This window comes from Eschrichtius robustus, chromosome 20, assembly GCF_028021215.1.
Source record: "Eschrichtius robustus isolate mEscRob2 chromosome 20, mEscRob2.pri, whole genome shotgun sequence".
NCBI lineage: Eukaryota > Metazoa > Chordata > Mammalia > Artiodactyla > Eschrichtiidae > Eschrichtius > Eschrichtius robustus.
Genome location: NC_090843.1, coordinates 19,043,871 through 19,059,081, shown reverse-complemented (window position 1 = coordinate 19,059,081; position 15,211 = coordinate 19,043,871). Strand labels below are relative to the sequence as shown.

At 41.0% G+C, this 15,211-nt stretch overlaps 1 protein-coding gene across 1 annotated transcript in view; it reads left to right on the top strand.

Moving 5' to 3' along the window:
* Nucleotides 1–12,577, top strand: part of IKZF3 (IKAROS family zinc finger 3) — a 59,646-nt gene extending 47,069 nt beyond the window's left edge. The window contains exons 3-4 of the mRNA XM_068530178.1: nt 1,915–2,031; nt 11,874–12,577. Of these exons, the coding sequence (XP_068386279.1) occupies nt 1,947–2,031; nt 11,874–12,577 (789 nt within the window). The 5' untranslated portion in view covers nt 1,915–1,946. The remainder of the gene's footprint in view (nt 1–1,914; nt 2,032–11,873) is intronic.
* The last annotated feature ends 2,634 nt before the right edge of the window (nt 12,578–15,211 follow it).

Below are 15,211 nucleotides of genomic sequence, written 5' to 3'. Positions count from 1 at the left end.
GGCACGTGGGCTCAGTAGTTGTGGCTTCTGGGCTCTAGAGGGCAGGCTCAGTAGTTGTGGCGCACGGGCTTACTTGCTCCACAGCATGTGGGATCTTCCTGGACCAGGGCTCGAACCCGTGTCCCCTGCATTGGCAGGTGGATTCTTAACCAGTGTGCCATCAGGGAAGTCCCTTCCTTGAAGTCTTTCTTTGTCCTTCATTTACTGCAGAGATGGCCAGTCTTCTTCTCTCTGGGCATGTCAATTTATGATACTGAATATCTGAGAGACCATGGAACTTGTGACATTATTTCTGTATATTAGAATCTCTCACACAGCAAACTCTTCAGCTACAGTATGAGCACTGACAATTCCTAAATCTGTGTATGTATTTGGGGGGAAAAAAATCCATTCTGTAAAAATCATCACTTGCTTTTTACTCTAGTCACTTAAGCTGATTTCAATTTCTTCTTCCTTAGAGACATTAGGAATGTACAGATACTTCATTTTAGCTTGGACACCCTGAAATGCTTATGATAAAACAGAGGGAAATGTTTGTAGCGTCACAACATGTTTGCTTAGGGCAAGGGTGAGCAAAACTATGACCCTCAGGCCAAATGTAGCCAGCGGCCTATTTGTGCACAGGGGTTTTTACATTTTTAAAGGTCAAGGAAGAACCAAAGAATATGGAACAGAGACTGTACGTGTCCCACAAAGTTTAAAATACTTACTATCTATCTGACCCTTTACAGAAAAAGTTTACTCATCCCTAGCTTTGGCTAGCATCATGTGTTAACATTTAAAGCCTTGTATTTAGAGCAGCTGGTATCTCTTTGAACTTCAGACATAAACTCTTATTGGGTATTGCCTGCTGTACCAGGCTAAATTGTACTATATTTATTCCAATTTACTATTTAGTTGATTCAATGTTGGCACTATTTATATATTCTTCTAGCGGTTCTCAATTCTTGCTGCATCTTAAAAATCATCTGGAGAGCTTTAAAAATGCTGTTGCCTAGGCCCCTACACCAGAGATCCTGATTTAATTGATCTGAAGGGGGTCCTGGGCATGTGTGTCTTCTATGCTCTTCAGGTGATTCTAATGTTCAGGCAGGTCTGAGAACAACAGACCTATACCACTTAAAGGTCTATTTGTGGATTGACAATTGGACCATATTCTTAGGCAGTTTCTATTCACATTTTTCATTAGAAATATAATAAAGATGCATTATACAAATTGTTCTTTAATTTCAAGACAGAAGTGTTGCTCAGGGAAATTTTAACTGAGACAGTTTTGAAATGTGAAGAGCATATGAAACAGATAATGCAGAGACCAGAAAAATATAATTTAAAAGATAGGAACTGAAAGGAGCATGCTGGAAAAAAAAGAAAAAGAAAAAGAAAAAACCACTCAGAATTTCAATACACAAATCACTGAGTAGATTTCTTGCTGTCTGGGTAAGTGTATCTATTTTCAAAAGTGCTATTAACATAAACATAGCAGTAAATCTGGGGCACCGTCCTTTTTTTTTTTCAAAGTTGTTAAGAAGAATTATATCAGTCTGCAGGTGTCACATGCAGTTACTCAGAATCAGAAAGAAGGCTGATCGGGGGTTAGAAGATCTCCATCTATCTATCTTTTTGCAACCAACCACGTCCAGGCTGTTTATTTAATACTTCCTCTTGCTAATGAAGGTACTGGTTGGGGATGGGTCGGGCTTTCCCATGTCGGCATAAGACTGCAAGATTTGAATGTGCCCTGGTGTTGGCTTCACTGACCACAGCAGGTACCCCAGGCAAGAATCTGAGCAGTAATAGCAGGTAACAACAGAGTTTGCATCAGACCTCTGACACTTTTCCTTCCAGTTTATTTCTTTTTCTCTCCATTTATCAACGTGTTCTTTTCCCTCTTCTTTTTTCATTTTTCCAAACCAGCAAGTGTGGAGGCGAGACACATCAAAGCAGAGATGGGAAGTGAAAGAGCTCTCGTTCTGGACAGATTAGCAAGCAATGTGGCAAAGCGAAAAAGCTCAATGCCTCAGAAATTCATTGGTAAGCATACAACCCTTTTTCCTGCTGTTGTTAGCAGATAGTTTGAATGAGATAACATAGGATGCTTACTACACAGGCCCTTCCTAGTTTAATGTCTGTTAAAATAAGGTAATTGATTTTCCATTGTACAGCTTCTATTCTTCAGGATTCATTTTGGTAACCAGAGCAAATGATAAAATATTTTAACTAAAGAATCTTAACTACTGAAGATGGGATTATTTGGTATCCAATTTCTTAAATGAAGTTGGTGTTAAAAATGCTGTTCCTTCCTCTTTATTCCGAATGACATATGTTCCATGAGAGAGTTTGTGCAATTGATACCAGTAAGATGTTCAAGATAGCATTTTTGTAGTCTTTTGCAACTATGTTTTACAACTTGGTTCCCTTATCATGCTCAAACTTTTTTCATGCTCTAAAATGTATTGCCATATTTTCTTGAATTTGATTGAGAATTGGTTTTAAGAGAAAGTGGTTGGGAATACATAGATTTAAATAACAAGGTTTGATTTAATCATTTGTCTTACTGGAGTTAATTTTTATACCATTGGTTTTCACATTGTCAAAAAATATAGCAAGAATGAGATGGCTAAGAAATAATTATGTCCATTAAAGTGTTAGGACTGCCAAATGGCAGAAATATTGTGTTGAATTCTCCCAGATGTTTACATAAATGTGACTATGATATTTAAAATAGATTTGTATTTGTGAAGTAGGCAGCTGAATTTAATGTATTGATTTTGCTATAAATTGAAAGTCCGTGATATTGAACAAAAATAGTTATCACACGAAAATAGACCTCCCTCAACACCAATAATATTTTAGAAACCTGTCAGTCTGTTTTTCCAAAACTACTTGCTGCTGCTGTTGATTTCTTACTTCAATCCTTTTGTGTTTATTCTTTTCAGTAGCTTTTACAGATATCAAGTGCCTGCCTGGCTTTTAAATCTGGTTAAATTTTATTCTGGTTTAGGTAATTTTAAAATTCTGGTCTAATTAGTTTTTTAATTTTATGTGAATTATAGAGATATATTGAAAGAACCCATATATTTCACAGCTACCTAGCTTGGTTTTTTTTTTTTTAACATCTTTATTAGACAATAATTGCTTTACAATCATGTGTTAGTTTCTGCTTTATAACAAAGTGAATCAGCTATACATATACATATATCCCCATATCTCCTCCCTCTTGCATCTCCCTTCCACCCTCCCTATCCCACCCCTCTAGGTGGTCACAAAGCACCAAGCTGATCTCCCTGTGCTATGCAGCTGCTTCCCACTAGCTATCTATTTTACATTCGGTAGTATTTATAAGTCCATGCCACTCTCTCACTTCGTCCCAGCTTACCCTTCCCCCTCCCCATGTCCTCAAGTCCATTCTCTACGTCTGTGTCTTTATTCCTGTCCTCCTAGCTTGGTATTTATACTTATTTATTGTATGTTGTTTGACTGAGAAGTTATTGTATTCTTTTAGTCACTTTAAGAATAAACTGTGTCAGACTAAAGTTGGTGAATTTCATTTCAGAGAGACCCTCTCCTCTTTACCATCTTCCCTCTCCTTGGTGAGAAATGTCAGGGGGCGTGTAGTGACTTCCATATGGGGTTTAGGCACAGTGGACCAATTGTGATTCCAAGACATTATCTTAAAACATTGCTCATACCTCTTTTGAGCTGTACTTATGTGAAGAGGTTCTGGCTGGCGTACAAAAGGAAGCTTGGATTGTTATTCTATGCCATGAGTATAATTTAATTTGGGGAGTGTTTTGACTGTAGAAATGGCTGCAGCTGATACGGGTGGGGAGGAACATGGGGAGAAATGGGCAAGAAAAAAAATGTAAAGTGACTTAATTTCAATCCAGTTATGGTCAATGCATGTTGGTCTAAGAGAACTAAAATGTGAGAGAAGGTACTTAGTTCACATAGTTGCCCTAAACCTATCCTTGAGATAAAGCCCTACTTAATAAGATAAAAGTTGCTTTGGTATCTTCATGGGTTTAAAAACACATGTTTCACATGTCCAAGTCCATGCCATTTTGCTTATTGCATAAGGGATCCATTCCATTTGTTTATTACCATTGTAACCAGAGGATTTTCACTCTTCCATTTCCAGACTCAGGAGAGGTGCTGATCTTGTAGGTACTGATTTCTGTCATCTTCTGAACCATCGTGTTCTCTCTGAGATGGAATCAGGAAACCCAGTAGAGTTAGCTCTTGATTTAAGCTGAGGTAGCAACTTCAGGACTTCGGGGCCCTGAATAGCTGGGGGAATTTTTTTTTTTATATATAAATTGTGGTAAAGTGCAGTAGGAAGAGCACTGGATTAGAAGCCAAAAGACTGAGGTTGTGATTCCAGTTCAGTCATTTCTTAACTGTGTATGTTTAGACAAATCACGTAACCTTTCTGGGCCTCTGTTTACTCACCTGTGAAATGAGTAGACTGAACAGGTGATGAAGTGATCGAGAAGGTCCCTCGCAGCTCTACCATTCTGTAAGTCTGCAAGATGAATTATAAAAGGCAGCAATAATGAGCACCACTTTTTGTGTATAAACCCATATGTATAACTTCAGATAACTTTTTTCTCAAGGTTGTACAGATATGGTATGTTATTTTCTGTTATAAACCATAATATATAATTTAGGAGTTTTTTTTTTAGGAAGATGTCATTTAATCTGAGAATCTATAAAACAGCTGCATTAGTTCAACATTTATATATTTTACTTAGTACATTACTACTTTTTCATTTGCTCTTTCGTCCGTTCATTTATCATGCAAATGGTTACAGAGCTCCTGCCATATACGTGATACTCTTGTTCCTGAGCGCTGTTCTAATCCTCTAGCATTAGCTTATTCCCTGAACCTTAAGAGATTTTTTTAAAAATAAGAGAAACCCCTTCCATCATTTAACTGAATCCACCTTTTGATAGAAAATAGTAATATCAAGGGGAAAATAAAGGAACATTATGACACTGTGCAGTATATGGGATGAAGTGATATAAAACATATGGGGCTAATGTCTTCCCTCCTTCTCTTCTCTCTCCTGTATTTCCTCTCCAAGGCATCATTTTCTGAAAAGATTCAGCTGCCAGGGAAATGGCAATGGGTAAAGTGTGAAGGAAGAATGAGTCACTCCCTTTAATCCTTGTTGACAGTTGCACAGCTTGGCTTCCCTGACCTCTTGAACTACGAGGGTAAAGGTGAAATTATACCATCAGGTCAGCCTGTTACTTTCCTAACAGGCTTGAGATAATTACCAGTAGATAGCATTTTTCATCCATTAGAGATGAACTGAGGAAGAGGGATGGATTGGATTAAGTCTAAATGCATTTAGAAACACAAAAACATGCCTCTATTGAAGGGTAAGAGTAAATTAAATTACCCAAGTAGGAGAAAAATGAAATCACTTTTTTCCTAGTTCTCCAAGAAATTTTGAATCACTTTCTATAAAATAGGAAATAAACTGACACACATTCATTAGAAATCAGCATCTTTACGTCATCAAAATAATTCTTTTTAGTTGTTCTTTCCAAAGGACAAGAAGACCTTGCTTTCAGCACCTAAGCCCTTTAGGGATTGTCTTTTTTCTGAATCTTATTCTCCTGTTACAAACTTGCTTGACTGTGCTTCTAACTAGGCCATCTTCAAATACTTGGCTCAAAATAGAGGCCAGATTTCTCTCCTGAAGGGAGGAGGAAAATGACTACATTTCTGCATATTTCTTTTTCTGATTTTCATTCTTTCTCCAAAAACAGATGTGTTATTCAGACCAAAGTGGTTACCATAGCATCTCCCTATTTTTTAAAATTTCATGTATTACTTTATTAAAGGAAGTTTTCATATTGAAAAGAACATGAAAAAAGATCTCACTCACCCACCGGTAAACATGTTGTGAGGTTTTGACACTTCAGCAAACACTGTCGGTTCTCCCTGTGAAGTAACTAATGTGAAATTGTCTGCTTTGGTTAACAGAGCAACAGGAAGCAGTTTTAATACCTGTTTCTAAAAGCAAAAAGTATCTTCTCCCATCCCTTCCCAAAGGGCCAAAAGCCCTAATCCTATAAGCATCAAAAGTCATAACGTTTTTGAGCTTGAAGGGATATTAGGAACCACCCCGTGAAGTTCTTTTACTAAGGAGGGAAGGGGGAAGGGAAAGATGGAGAGATGCAGCTAGTAGGTGACAGAGCAGGGCCAGAGCCCGGGTCTATAAAGTGCTGCAGTCCAAGGCCTTCCTCCCCCAGAAAGTCACCCAGAGCAGTGCATGTCATGTGTGCTACACAGGGGCTTTGGAAAGGGAAGGGTCTAGTCATTGAAAGCTGGTGGAAGAAAAAGCCTTGAAGAAGGGCAGTCGTTCTCTCTTGAGGGTGTGTTTTCTTGAGAAAAGATCTGTGGTGACTCCATCAGGGCAGATGACAACCAAATAGCACTTCACGGTGACTCACAGAGGACAAAGGCTTCTGCAGCAACAAAACATGGTTTCCAGCTCAGTTTTCCTCACTGCCACCCCCATGGCTCTCTCTGTTCTCTCTCCTCCTTCCTGCTTCTCGTTCTGTGGCTTCCTACCCTCTGCCTTCCTCCTCCTGGAAGAGGTGTTAGCCACTCCAGTCTCATTTAGATCGAGATCATAGCCATCATCATCATCAGATATTCCATTTACCCTACTTACCTGCCCTTTTTGGGGGGAGGATATGTGCTTGGAGTACGAGTAATCGATGATACACTTGGGAAATTGTATGAAGGCATCAGCAGATACAGTTAAGTGACTTGAAGAAACTTAAAGGCTTAAAGAAAACCCCAGTATTTCACATTACCCCATCACGATGACTGTAACATCAGAATTGTTATCTTTCTAATGTTCAAATCATTTCTCCTCCTCTTCAAAAAATCTTTCAATGGCTCCCCATCAGAATAAAATCCAAACCACCCAGGCGTTCTGAGTCTTTCACAATCTGTCTCTAAGTTATCTTTTCTAAATGTATCATTTCAGCCGACTAATCTTTTAATTCAGAGGTAATGAACTACTCCCACTTCTTTGTAATCCTTCCTTCCACGCTTACTGTCTGGAATGCCCTCCCTCCCATCTGCCCCCTAAACCTCCACGTGGTCTACATTCCCATACTTGCCTGAATTCTCTCTCTTCTCTGTTCTCCCTCTGCACTCAAGGCGAGTTTAACAGTCTGCTTTTTGTGATGTGTGTAACTGTCTCTACTACCACCTCAGATTTCAAAGAGACTTTAGAGGAAAGAATAGATTAATATTTGTCCCATGTTAGGTGGCATATTTGAGACATGGTCCGTATTTTTCTCTCTCCACTCTCTTGGCTACTGTATACTTTGTTCCACCACATAGTATTAAGGATACTAACTTGTAATGAAATTGTGTACATACTACATCTCCTCCTGGATTGCAATTAAGTTTGTATTCTTCAAAACACTTAACATGGTGTGAGGCAAATAACAACAATAATAACAAAATAGTAATAGATCTACCACTTATTGAGTGCTTACATGTGCCAGTACTCTGTTAAGCACTTTATGGACATTCTGACCACTCTGTTCATCATAGATATTTCTTGAATGCATGCTACTGGTCCATATGGAACAAAGGATAGTTGCTTTTCTACTGCCTATGGGAACCATCCCAGCAGAGAATCTGAAGTCATTGCTAGTGGTGGGGCTGTGCAGCCATGGGCGAGGTAGCAGCCAGGAAACAGCAGTTAATGCTCAAACATATACTGAGGTCTATGGGCCCTTGGATCACATCCTGGTTCTCCATTTACCAGCCGAGCAACCTGAGCAAGTTAATCAACTCGTTTGTGCTTTAGGTCCTTCATCTGACTAAGAGATGATAATTCATCTTAGGTAAAATGAGATAATATGCAAAGTACCTAGGACAGCACTGGGTATATAGTAGTGGCTCAGTAAGTAGTAGCTATTCTTCTTAGTATTACATATAAGGCACAGTGCTCGGTACTGTGAAGTAGAGAAGTAAACAGGTTGGAGTAGTGGATCTTGTCCCTCCATCCCGAAGGCAGAGGTCTAAATCCACATGCTCAGCTAAGGTCCCTTTTAGCTTTAGGCTATGATTCTGTACTTTCAAGTTGGCACTTAGAAGCCAACAACCAAATGCCCTCACCACATGGCAGCAATTCAGGTCAGGCAGTTGCTCAGTTCAGAGTTACCAAAGCCTAGATGGTAGGGATTGACACCTTTAAAAGGGATCACAGGTAGGGAACGGCCCAACCAAGTAGGCTTGGTTTCTAAACTTAGGACTTGTTGTTGCCATTTGTATCATCATTGGAAGAAAACCTCTAATTCAACCCGAAGCTTCTCTCATTAAGCACTCCAACGTGTGTGGTACGATTTTGACTAGAAGCTCTGTGCAGGTTTGGGAGCAGTTACACTCTTGTGGTCTGACTAACCTTTTTTATGAGTGTATTACTAAAGAAACGTGAGCTGTTGGCTTTTCAATTACTGTAGCTCACCCCTTCTGAGTTTCATACACATTGAGTCATCGTGTCTACAGGTGACTGATAATCATCTGCACTAATCAAGTTACCGTAACTCGGAGATGAGGGGATCTGATGAGTGCAGGTTGCGTGCACGTGAAGATCTGAGGCTCTCCCATCTTCTTAACAATGAACAATGGTCTGTGTTAACCACAGAACTCAGTCACATATTTCCACTCATCCAGGGGTTGATTTTCCTCTTATTGTTTTGCCTCTTACAACTTCAGCACTCAGCTGTTTTCTGACATGTGCTGCAGGTGGTATAGATTATGAAATTGTAGGCCTAGTTAAGTAAAACCAACTCTTGGGAGAAAAGATAAAAGCAGAGTTTGTGATGTGCCTGCCCCACCTCGGAAACTTTCTGGAGCCTCTCTGTTAGACGAAAAGATAAAAAGATTTCCAGGGACCCCTGGTATTTGGGGAACTGAGTAGAGCCAACCACACTGGAAAATCATCAGTAACCTTGAAAAGGCCAGGAAACCAAAGTTCATCATTTCTGTGTCACTTTCAGGGGAATGAATATTTGTGACTTTAGACAGCTTTCATGTTCTCAGTCTCGTTCTTCCGAACAGCTCTAATCAGAGACTTATCCAATCTGGCAGTTGAAAAGAAGAACCGTTGATTACTTTGGCAAAGGTCTACGTTTCTGTTCCTTTTTATTGAGTTGCCAAGGTACGGTGATTTTCTGTGCATATTTTTTCTCTCAGGTGTTTGTCTGGAAACTGTCAGGTTGGCCTTAAGGTAGTGGGGATACAGGACAAATCCATCTGATTAGATTAGATCTTTTAGCAGATCTTTTTGTCTCCAATTTCTCACTGTTCTGGTCCATCTTACACATTGCTGTTACATTAATATCCTGAAAATAACATTTTGATCACAGGCATCTCTTGCTCAATGCAGTTTGTAGAGGTTTGCCGTTTGTCCAAATCTAAACCCTACGGTTGGTTATTCAGAATGCCCATCATTTGGTCCCACCATGTGTTATCTTTTTTCGGTATCTCCTAAAATGTTGGAGGCAAAGTGCCAAGAGGCTCACAGAGCATTTGAAAACCTTGATCCACATGGCAAGAAAGTTATTTTCTTTTTAGTTCTCTTTCAATCTTCCTGATTATACCAAGGAGAAAGATTTAGACGTAATTAGATGTTAATTGTCTTCAACACTAATCACACCCTTGGTAATCTCTATTTTTAGCAAAGAGAGAGGGGATCTTTGTCTCCAGGTACTTACAGTATCTGATCAGACTTTAATAAATTGCTGTGCTTCGTTGTCTTTATTTTTCATAGTTACCTTCTATTTGTGGCAAGTGATTCTGGTTTTCTGTTTATGTTAGTGATATAAAGTTTCCTTAAAAAACAAATTTCTTTAGCAAAAAAAGAAAGGAAATGCGAGCTGATTCAAACCAAATTAAAACCCCTAACATTTACCAAGTGCTTTCTATGTGCCAGGCACTGTTCTAAGCGCTTACCAATTGAGGTAGGTACAATTATTACCCCCGTTTTACGTGAGGACATGGAGCCATAGACAGGTTAAGTAACTTACCCAAGGTCACACAACTAGTCATGATGAGGCAGGATCAAATCCACACCATCTGACTCCAGAGTTCATGCTCTCAACCACCACACCACCCTGGGGTATGAATATTGCAGAAAGTGGAGGAATAAGTGAAGTTTGAGAAATACTTTCTTCCACACTTCTTGATATTGCTCTAACCAGACTCTCTTACTCCTCCCTGCCCATGTCTTGGATGGTCCCACGTGTCTGTCTTGGTTCATGCTCATCCCTCAGTTAGAATGTCTCTTCTACCTCTCTGAAAATCTAAATCCTACCGGTTCATCAAGACCCTTCTCAAAATTTAGGTTTTCCAAGAATGCTCTCCCTTCCACAAGTACTCCTGAATTTTTTGCGTTCCCATAACACTTAAATATACAGTTTGTATATTTACAAACCACCCTGCTCTTCCCTTTTAATTCTTTTTACAGAGGACACGTTACCCACCCTGCTTACACACCTCAAACATGGCATTTAAAATAAAATCCAAAGCTTCCATAGAGCAAGGCAGCCCTTTCTCAACTTTTAACATTTATTTTTCTCCAATTCCATGTAGCCAAGTCTTATTTCTCTCCCCCTAGGTTGGAGATACCTCAAGAACAGAAACTGGTTCTTCCAATCCTTTTTGTTTTCTTGTGTTTTGTCTTCCCTGAAGCCTTTACTGTATGGCAGTGACACGTTCTGGAACCACAACATGCCTAGGAAATGTTAGGGAAGAGAGGATATGGTTGAGCAAATCTCTCAGAATCCAACGTCTACGGAATGAAAAAGCATCAGCAATAATGTTCGCCTCACCTCCAGCCCTTGACACATCTTCCCCACTTTCTCTTGCCTCTGCCAGCCACTCACCATTGAGCACATCTGCCATTACCGAAGATCCCGCTCCTGCCTTCCCTGTGGCCAGAGAGCCTCTGTTTTCTAACACACAACACCCACACGCCCTGAAGGTGGCTAAACTCTGTTTTCAAAATTTCTCAGCAGTTTGACATGAGAAGTAGGAGAGGGTGACCACAAGTTAATTTTTCAGTTAAGTGTGAGATAAGTCCTAGTGATCACATACGTATCAATGATACATCTTTTCAAGCAAAATAAGGATAAAACACTTTATGAAGAGGCCAAAGATCATCATGATCTTTCATCAAGAAAGCCTTTCTACAACTCTCTACATTTGCAGCTCTTTTATTTAAATCTCAGTCAGTCTGATAACTGACGTGTTTGGGGAATGGTAAGTTGGAGTTTTGGGGGCTATTTTTTCTGCCTCTGCAGCTATTTAAAAAGCTGCCGAGGCCAGAGCATCCCCACTTTTTGCAGCACTTCCGGCCCCCGGCTCCCTAGTATTACAAGCAGAAAAGAACAAGCAAACTAAGAGTTCGGGGATTGACCGTGTCTTCAGAGTTCATGAACAATAGAAGTGCAGAGGTCCCCATGCTCCTGCGTACTGGCAGCTGCCTCGCCCCCTCTTAAGCCCCCTCCTAGTATTCTCATGCTTCTTTTCTCCAGGGTTCCCTTCTGACATGAGCAGTGGAAACAACTCACATTGTAGCCTCAACTTAGTGACACCTCTGACTCTCCCTTTTGCCTGCTGGTTTCAGTTATTTTGACCGTCCAAACATGTGCTGTCACTCACTGTCCCCTGAGACTTCAGCACCCGTGTGGGACCATTCTGCCTGGGCTGAGTGTTCTTGAGCAGGCCACTTGTCCTTCCTCACTTTTCAAGGACTCCAGAAAATAATTTTACAAACTCTCTGCCTTTGTGTTGTTCCTTTTGTCACTCTTTCTTTCCCTTGTTCTAGGTGAGAAGCGCCACTGCTTTGACGTCAGCTATAATCCCAGCTATATGTATGAGAAAGAGAGTGAGATGATCCAGACCCGAATGATGGACCAGGCCATCAATAACGCCATCAGCTATCTTGGGGCCGAAGCCCTGCGCCCCTTGGTCCAGACACCGCCTGCTCCCACCTCAGAGATGGTCCCGGTTATCAGCAGCATGTATCCCATAGCCCTCACCCGCGCCGAGATGCCGAATGGTGCCCCCCAGGACCTGGAAAAGAAGAACGTCCAGCTGCCAGAGAAGAGCCTGCCTTCTGAAAGAGGCCTCTCCCCCAACAACAGTGGCCACGACTCCACGGACACTGACAGCAACCACGAGGAACGCCAGAATCACATCTACCAGCAAAACCATGTGGTCCCTCCTCGGGCCCGCAATGGGATGCCACTTCTGAAGGAGGTGCCCCGCTCTTACGAACTCCTCAAGCCCCCACCCATCTGCCCAAGAGACTCCATCAAAGTGATCAACAAAGAAGGGGAGGTGATGGATGTGTACCGGTGTGACCACTGTCGAGTCCTCTTCCTGGATTACGTGATGTTCACTATTCACATGGGTTGCCACGGCTTTCGTGACCCTTTTGAGTGTAACATGTGTGGCTATCGAAGCCACGATCGCTATGAGTTCTCGTCTCACATAGCCAGAGGAGAACACAGAGCCATGCTGAAGTGAAGATCTGGGCCCGGAGATGATTTGCACCTGAGCATTCAACATCATTTTTAAAAGCTGATAATACCCCTCGCCTAACAGATCACTCTCAAAACAAACTCCGTTCCGATCCCCGTTTCATGCCATTTTAGTGTCCAAAGGATCACGTTCACGTGGGCAGCAGAGAAATGCTGTCCCCATTCAGAAACTGTTTGCAGATATATCATGTTACTACTTTTGTGAAACCTTTGTTTTCCCATCAGGGACTTGAATTTTATGATATTTAAAAGCCAATGAAGTATTTGGTCATTATCTTTTGCAGCAATAGACAGGCATTCTTTGGAGTCTGTTGCCAACCAGAAGAGTCCCCTGGTTGTGCTGCATGAGACATTGTTTCTGAGATACATCAGCCATATGTGGAAAAGACTTTTAGCCATATGCCCAGGTCCACAGAGAAGAATTGCTGACCAGCTGACCTTGCTGGGAAGCCTTGCCCTTCTGCACTTCACACAAGACTAAAGGGTTAGGATATAAACCTTCCATCGCAAGTTATAGTCTAACAATAAGGAAAAGAACAGCCATAAAATGTTACCAATAACTGAAGCCCCTAGTCTCCAAGCATCAGATCCACTTCTTATCACACAAGCAAAAAAAAACCCAAGTTTTCTGATGGTACTTCTGCTTCTACTCTTTATCCTCCTGTCTCCAGTTAAAAGCTGCTTTGGGTTAAACCATTCATGCATAGGAGAAACTCTATCTCAGAAGAACTAATGGTTTAAATATAGACTGTCATGGGAACTCCAGGAGGTTGTCCACTGTGGGTGATGGCATCCATTTCCTACGATCTCGATTGGCAGGCTTGGTTCTGAGGGGGGGAAATTGTTTAGCAGCACCACCAGGGATGGAGGGAAGGAGGAACAACCACCTGAAAATTTTTCATCTCCTTCATGGAATATTGGTGTACAAACCCAAAGCAAACTTGCCAATGATTTTTTGACAAAAAAAAATACCAAAGAATCCTGAAAGTATGACTTAGCCTCCCCCTCCCCACAGGAAAGGAACCGAGGATGACCATGATCAGAGCTGAGCTTCAGAATGGAGTGAGGAGGGGAGCACCTCTGCTGGCAGGATATCCTCGATCAGGCAGGTGGAGGTGGGGGTCCCACCCCCCCATTTTAAATGGAGCTGTTGTATTCCACAAAGATTCCTGGAAGTCTGATCTTGGTTCTGCAGATGTGTCGGTCATCTTTATCATTAACTATGGGAGACATGCTATCAAGGAAAAGTGATGTAATAATTGTAAAATTAGCACTGGAATGAGGGTCACAAAATCTGTTTGCTGGTTCCGTATTTGCCACTACTTAGCCAAATGACTTTGGGCAAATCACTTAACTCTTAAAACTAAGTTTCCTCAACCATAGAATTAGGAATTGGATTTAGATGTTCTCGAAGGTCCTTTACAGCTTTAAATTTATGTGATTATGCAGTAACCACAATTATTTTTTTAAACCTCTTAATGTATGGGTATTAAGCAGAAGAGTATGTATATGAATATATGTTTCACATTTCTTTGGTGTGAAAATGGAAGTATTGTTAAGTTTTTCCTTTAACCACTGAGTTGTGGTGTGAAGAGGATGGTGGGGAGGAACAAAAAACAGGAAGGTATTTTGATCTTGCCCCAGAGTGTACACACAAACGGGCACCTGCAGCTGCTTGCCAAAGCCTTTTTTTTTCTCTCCTTTTAAAGAACCTATGTTAGGGAAAATAAATTCTGCTTCCAGGGACAACTTCATGGAGCCTATTTACAGATTAAGAGTCAGCTGTGTGAACATTTCTACCAGAGCCAAGAATCCACAATTCCTGGTGGATTAGCGTTTTATGTATCTGCCTTGATATTTCGAAAGGGCTTTATGCATTAGGCTCAAACTCAACTCGTTTATGTGCTGCCAGTAATTAAAATGTTCCACCTCAGAGTGCACAAATGGTTTATCCTTCTTTGTAGCATGGCGTCTGTCTTAGGAAAAAAGATTTTGTGAAATTTCATGGCAACAGTCCCAACATGTTTGAGATTTCAGCTAAAAGACTAGATGTATTTCGGTGTGTAGTCTTCAGTACCTCACTGTATTTCCGTAATCCTGGACTCCAAGCTACACCAGGTTGCTTATACCCATTGTGAAAGAAGAGCTGCTTATTATATTCTTGAAATATCACACATCATGTTGACTCTTCAGGGGACAAGAGAAAGAGCATTTGGAAGCAAGGATTAGTAGGAGAGAAAGCTAGGGAAAGCGAGCATTTCTACCAGATTAGTGGGAAAGTCTTTAGTGAAGAGACCAACTCCTGCACCTTAAGATAGTGAAACTAAGGCCCATCCCACCAACCTGGGGACTCTGTAAGTATGACCCTCATTTTCTCTGTGAGTAATGGATTTTCTGAATGATTTCCATTCTTCTGTGGTCAGTTTTCTGAGTGGGGCGACCACTCACACAGGCTGCACTTTCGTTGTCGCATTCTGAGCCTGGACTGGGACATGTCAAGTCCAGAGAAAATGTATATGTGGAAACTCCACATTCTTAAATCTTGAAGTTGAACCAGGTGGTATGTAGTGGTTACCACAACACAGGTAAACACTTACTTCTGCAGGCACTCCTTATTCTA